Consider the following 5,533-nt stretch of genomic DNA (forward strand, 5'->3'; position numbering starts at 1 on the left):
CTCGCGGAAGTCCACGCCGATGGTGGCCTCGGTCTTGTCGGGGAAGGTGCCCCCGCAGAAGCGGAAGGTCAGGCACGTCTTGCCCACGTTGGAGTCTCCGATCACGATGATCTTAAAGATGCGGGTCTGCACGTAGGGCTCCAGCGACGAGTCGGAGCCCGGCGGCCGCCCGCCGCCGCCCGCCGCCATCCCGCACCGCCGCCTCACCGCCGCATGGGGCCGCGCCGCCCCGCGCACCGGCTGCGGCACCGGCACCGGCTGCGGCACCGGCCCCGCCCCGCGCACCGGCTACGGCACCGGCCCCGCCCCGCGCACCGGCTACGACACCGGCCCCGCCCCGCCCCGCGCTACGGCTACGGCACCGGCACCGGCTACGGCGCCGGCACAGCCCCACCCCGCGCACCCGCGCACCAGCTACGGCCCCGGCCCCGGCCCCGCTCCTTGCACCGGCTACGGCCCCGGCCCCGGCCCCGCCCCGGCACGGCGCCACCTGCTGTCCCCGCCAGGCCCTGCGCCGCGGGGACTCGCTGGGCACGGGGACCTGGCTGGCGCCCCATCGGCGGGTAAGGGCGACACGGCGCCGGGCTCAGAGCCCCATCCCCGGGGCAAGCGCCAGATCCGGGACCAAACCGGCGGGCAGGCCGGGCACCGGCGGGGCGGTGGGCAGAGACACCCGTACCCCCGGGAGAGAGGGAGGGCGGTCCGAGGGCTGCGGTGGGAACGGGGCAGGCAGGACTAGAAACCGGGTGACAGAAACACTCACATGCTCAAAACCTGAAAGATGGCAACTCTCGCGTGCTGGGCAGGGAGAGCATCGCAGAGAGTCACAGAACAGTTTGGGATGAAGGGACCTTCCCAGCTCCCCCAGTGCCCCCCCTGCCATGGCAGGGACATCTTCACCAGCTCAGGTTGCTCAGAGCCCGTCCAGCCTGGCCTGGGATGTCTCCAGGGATGGTTCATCCACCACCTCTCTGGCCAACCTGGGCCAGGCTCTCGCCACCCTCAGGGCCAACAATTTCTTCCTCATGTCCAGTCAGAATCTCCTCTTTTTTTTTAGTTTAAAACCATCAACCCTTGTCCTGTCACAAGAGAACCTGCTCAAAAGTATGTTCCATCCTTCAGATGATTTCTGTGGCTCCTCTGGCCCCTCTCCAGCAGGTCCATGTGTGTCCTGTGCTGAGGACCCAGAGCTGGACCAGCACTGCAGGGGGCTCTCACCAGAGCGGAGCAGAGAGGCAGAATCCCCCCAAACCTGCTGCCGACGCTGCTGGGGATGCAGCCCAAGATACAATTGGCTTCTGGGCTGCAAGCGCACATTGCTGGCTCATGTCCAATATTCCATCCACCAGCACTCCAAGTCCTTCTCCACAGGGCTGCTCTCCACCCTTTCATCCCCCCTTTTGTGTTGATGCCGGGTGTTGCCTCAGTCTCTGATTCTTACCTTTCTTAACTTTCAACCTGCTCGTGGCTGTTCTTCAGAGACAGCTCTTCACACTCGCTCCATCTCTTGATGTAGAGGGCAACCCCTCCACCCTTCCTTCCTCGCCCGTCCCTTCTGAACATCCTGCAGACACCGATCGCCGCCCTTCAGCCACGGGATCCATCCCACCACGGTTCAGCGGTGGCCACGAGGTCATAGCCTTCGAGCAGCACGGTGGCTTCCAGTCCCTCCTGTTCGTTGCCCACGCTGCTGCGTGTGTTGGTGTAGAGGGATCTCAGCCGGGCTGTTGGCTGCGTCGCCTTCTCACAGGAACAGCCCTTAGTTCCTCTGCAGTATTTCACTGGGCTTTCCTGTTGGCCTCTGTTAGCTCAGGAGCCCCTGGCTCATCTCTGTAAGACTTCAAGTGTCCTCCAGTGAGGCCAACACATTTCGGGGCCATGGCTGAGGATCCTCACAGGCACCCTGCCTCTCTAACCTGGGCATCTCGTCCCACAGCTTGTCATGGGTGAGCCTGTGTCAGAGACTGATAAGAATTATGCCTCAAACATTGTGCCGAAACTAGTTCCTCCAGCCACAGGAGATGGGACGTTGTCAAAGACTGAAAAGAATCATGGCTCAAACATTGTGGCCTAGTAGACGGGACACTCAGGCTAAGGTGAATCGTGATTTACACACCAACAAGGAGCCAAGGAGACACAGACACAGGCGGTTGGCTGACTGTAGGAGGTGAGGGACGTGCCAGAGGGCATGTAGCTCCATCTTCTGATAGGCCCAGCATGGCACAAAGGGAAAAGCTGAGACCCTTCAAGACGGCCCGAGACTAGTCTATCTTTCACAATCCCCCCCCAACTTTTATTTTGCAATAACACCTCCGCAAAAGACAAAAAAATTCCGCAAGCAGGCAACCTAGAGGGCTATAAAAAGGCTCATGTATAGCAGCACTGGCAGGGAACCACCATCCTGAGGGCCACTCTGAGGAGCACATCTCAGGAGCTGGACCAGACTTCTGAGGACACTGCACTCCCAAAATACAAACCCCAGCATCCTCGACATGAGACACCAGAGGCCACACATCACTGGACCCAGACTACAAGTCCCATCATCCACGCTGCGGAGCCCTAAGGGTGGTAGAATCCCTCCCTCCCTCCCTCCCTTCCTTCCTGTTTCTTTGCCTCTCCTCCTGTGAGCATTACAATAACATAAGGCTTACAACCCCACATGTGCCGCAACCTCCTTTATGTAAATCCTTTTGCTGTTAAACTGTTCACCAATTAGGCTTAAGTAAGGTGAACCTTTCTGCCGCCGAATCATCTGTTAATTGGGCCGAGCTGCAAAATATGAGGTGTTGTTCACTGACTTTAAGTATTACGTATACTGTTTTCCAACCAAGGGGACCCATGAACCTGAGTCACCTCTCCCCTTCTTGTACCTCTGGCCGGGAAGCGACAGCCTGGTATTGTCCCACTCCCCCATCACGTCTAGTTTAAAGCTCTCTTGATAAGCCCTTGCTAGCTCATGTCTTCCCCCTTTGAGAAAGGTGAATCCCATCCAGCACCAGCAAAACCCGCTGCCGTGTAGGCCATCCAATTATCAAAAAACCCAAAACTGTGGCGGTGGCACCAACCGCAGAGCCACGTATTAACAGACCGCATCCATGCGTTTCTCCCAGTGTCACTGCCTGCAAATGGAAGGAGAGAGGAGGAAAAATCATCTGTGCTCCCGATTCCCTCACCAACTGTCCCAAGGCCCTGAAGTCTCTTTTGATGGCCCTTGGATTACGGGTCACAGCTTCATCACCACCCACACAGAAGATCAGTAACAGGTAGTGGCCCGAGGGCTGTACCAAGCTGGGAAGTTTCTTGGCGATGTCCTTAACCCAGGCCCCAGGGAGGGAGCAGACGTCCCTGAGAGGAGGATCTGTCTGGCATGGTGGATCCCCTGTACACCCTAGCAGGGAGTCACCTACAACTATAACCTGTCTTTTCTGCCTTTGGAGGTGGCCATAATACTCATCCTGTCAGCACGTGTGGTGTAGATGGACCTTCATCCTCATCATCCATTGTCTGGCCTTCCACATCCAGACCTCACACCTGTTGTACAGCGGCAGCTGGGAGGGCAAGGGGGCAAGGAGAGGGTTCTCCTGCCGCCCTGAGTGTGGACTCGCCTCCATTTGCTCTGTAGAAAACCATTATTTTGCAAATATAATGGGCTCAGGCAGGATCTCTCAGCAAAGCAATTTTTTAAATAACGATATTGCCACACCGGGTGTTCTACCTAAAGGCAGGCACAGGTAATAGGGCATAAAAGCCCCTGCTGGTATCCCCCCCAAATCCTGGTCGCAATTTCCCTCCCCTGTTCCCCACTGGTTGGTACTTCAGGGTTTACAGAGCACCTGATCTGCCTCAGTTTACATACAGACCCTTCCCCTTATCAATCTATTTAAGATATGGATTCCTGGTACTTTGGCTGCCCTTTCCCCTAAATTAACTTGTAAATACAGGTATCAGTATGCATACAGGTATCAGTATATGTTCCGGGAAGAGACTGTGTTTTACACTAAGGATTCATAGTCTCTTGGTCCCTCCCCCCTGCTGGGGTCAGGCACCTCAGTTATGTAAAAACAACAGTTCTTTGTTAAATGTTCCTTACAACTCCTTTCTCCTGAGCGACTGTCTTCAGCCTGGTGGGGGAGGATACGGGATCCTCGATCTTGGTTTGTTTTCTGGTGGATGTCCTGGCTCAGGGACACCCACCAGCCTCCTTCTCAGACACCCTGCTGCTCTTTAACCTTTCTCCTTCCTCCTGCAGCTCTCCCGCCGGGCTGAGCAGAGCATCTCCCTGCTCACACGTCACACGGGGGCTGCCTCCACTGCCACCCAGTCCCAGGGAAGGCTGTGGCGCTCCCTGCGCTGCTCTCGCTGCCCCGGTAACGCAGCCCAGGAGAGATCACAGCCCCTAAAATCGGCCACTGGTACAAGAAGGCTCCTGCAGTGCAGGCTCTTGGTGGGAAGTGGGGGAGCAAAAGGCTGGGAAGGATTTACCAGAGGTCCCCAAGAGGTCACAACTGCCCCAGAGTATCAGTGCTCAGCTGCCTGCTTCCAGCAGCACTGACATGAAACCAAGAGGGTGCAGTAAACCACCCAGCTAGCGGAAAAGCCTCATGAAATTGGGTCTGGGCCTGAAACACCTCTTTCCTTTCCAATTGCGGTCATGTCTGCAGGTCTGTGCAAGCTGGGTGAGACCACCCATTTGACCACTGAACCACTGGTATAAAAAACAGTCACACAAAAGGGATCCTGCCCCTCAAGGCTCATGTAGACATCAGCTGAACCAGGGTTTTGGCCCATAAAGCAATCTCAGCTGATGGACCCAACAGATCCATTTGGACCATGTTCCAGAAAACTATTCCTGACTACTCCCAGCTGCTTCTCCTGGCCGAAAACCATTTGAGATGAGGACATCGGCTGCAGAACTGCCGCTCAGCCCTCTCCCTGCGTGAGCAGAGACAACACTGAGAAGGCCCCAGAAGAGACTCATTCTTTCCTCAGGGGCAGTTTGATCCTCCCGGAGACTCAGCCTGAGGGGGGTTCCTGGAATGAGCAAGGAAGCAAGTCGGGGAGCTGCTGTCTCTGAAGAGACTGCTGAGCAGACTGGCTGCCACATTCAGGTTTCAAATGTCCTCAGCAGAGCACCTGAGCTGCTCCTCACACCAGAAAAGAGAAGAGGCCAGAATGGAAGATATGAGACATAGGCTTTTGGAGCCCCACGACTGTACAGGAAGGGTTCTCTGTTTAAAGGGGATAAATATTTGTCTCAGCTCCTTTCTATGTCTCATAAAATATATCAGGGTAAAAAAAAAAAGCAGCAACATTCAAACCCTAGGCTGTGTCGTCAGCTGATTCTGGAAGCTCTCCTAGCTCTGAGCCCCGCTCATGCATCGATCTGCCCACGTGTGCCTGCTTCCCCCAGCAGGCAGAGACCTGTGCCACGGCCCTGCTCAGCTCAGTTTTCAACTCATCCCCTTTATACCACCACCAAGAGATAGGAGAAACACTCTTTTAACAAAGACAACGTTTTCCAGGAGTTCCCGGA

General features: G+C 56.3%; 1 protein-coding gene across 1 annotated transcript in view; it reads right to left on the reverse strand.

Moving 5' to 3' along the window:
* Positions 1-189, reverse strand: part of RAB33A (RAB33A, member RAS oncogene family) — a gene marked incomplete at both ends in the record, with an annotated part of 5,050 nt that extends 4,861 nt beyond the window's left edge. Inside the window, one exon of the mRNA XM_080352850.1 lies at positions 1-189. This exon is cut by the window's left edge and continues 33 nt beyond it. Coding sequence (XP_080208976.1) covers positions 1-189 — 189 coding nt within the window.
* Between the last annotated feature and the right edge of the window lie 5,344 nt (positions 190-5,533).

This window comes from Nesoenas mayeri, assembly GCF_963082525.1.
Source record: "Nesoenas mayeri genome assembly, chromosome: 13".
NCBI lineage: Eukaryota > Metazoa > Chordata > Aves > Columbiformes > Columbidae > Nesoenas > Nesoenas mayeri.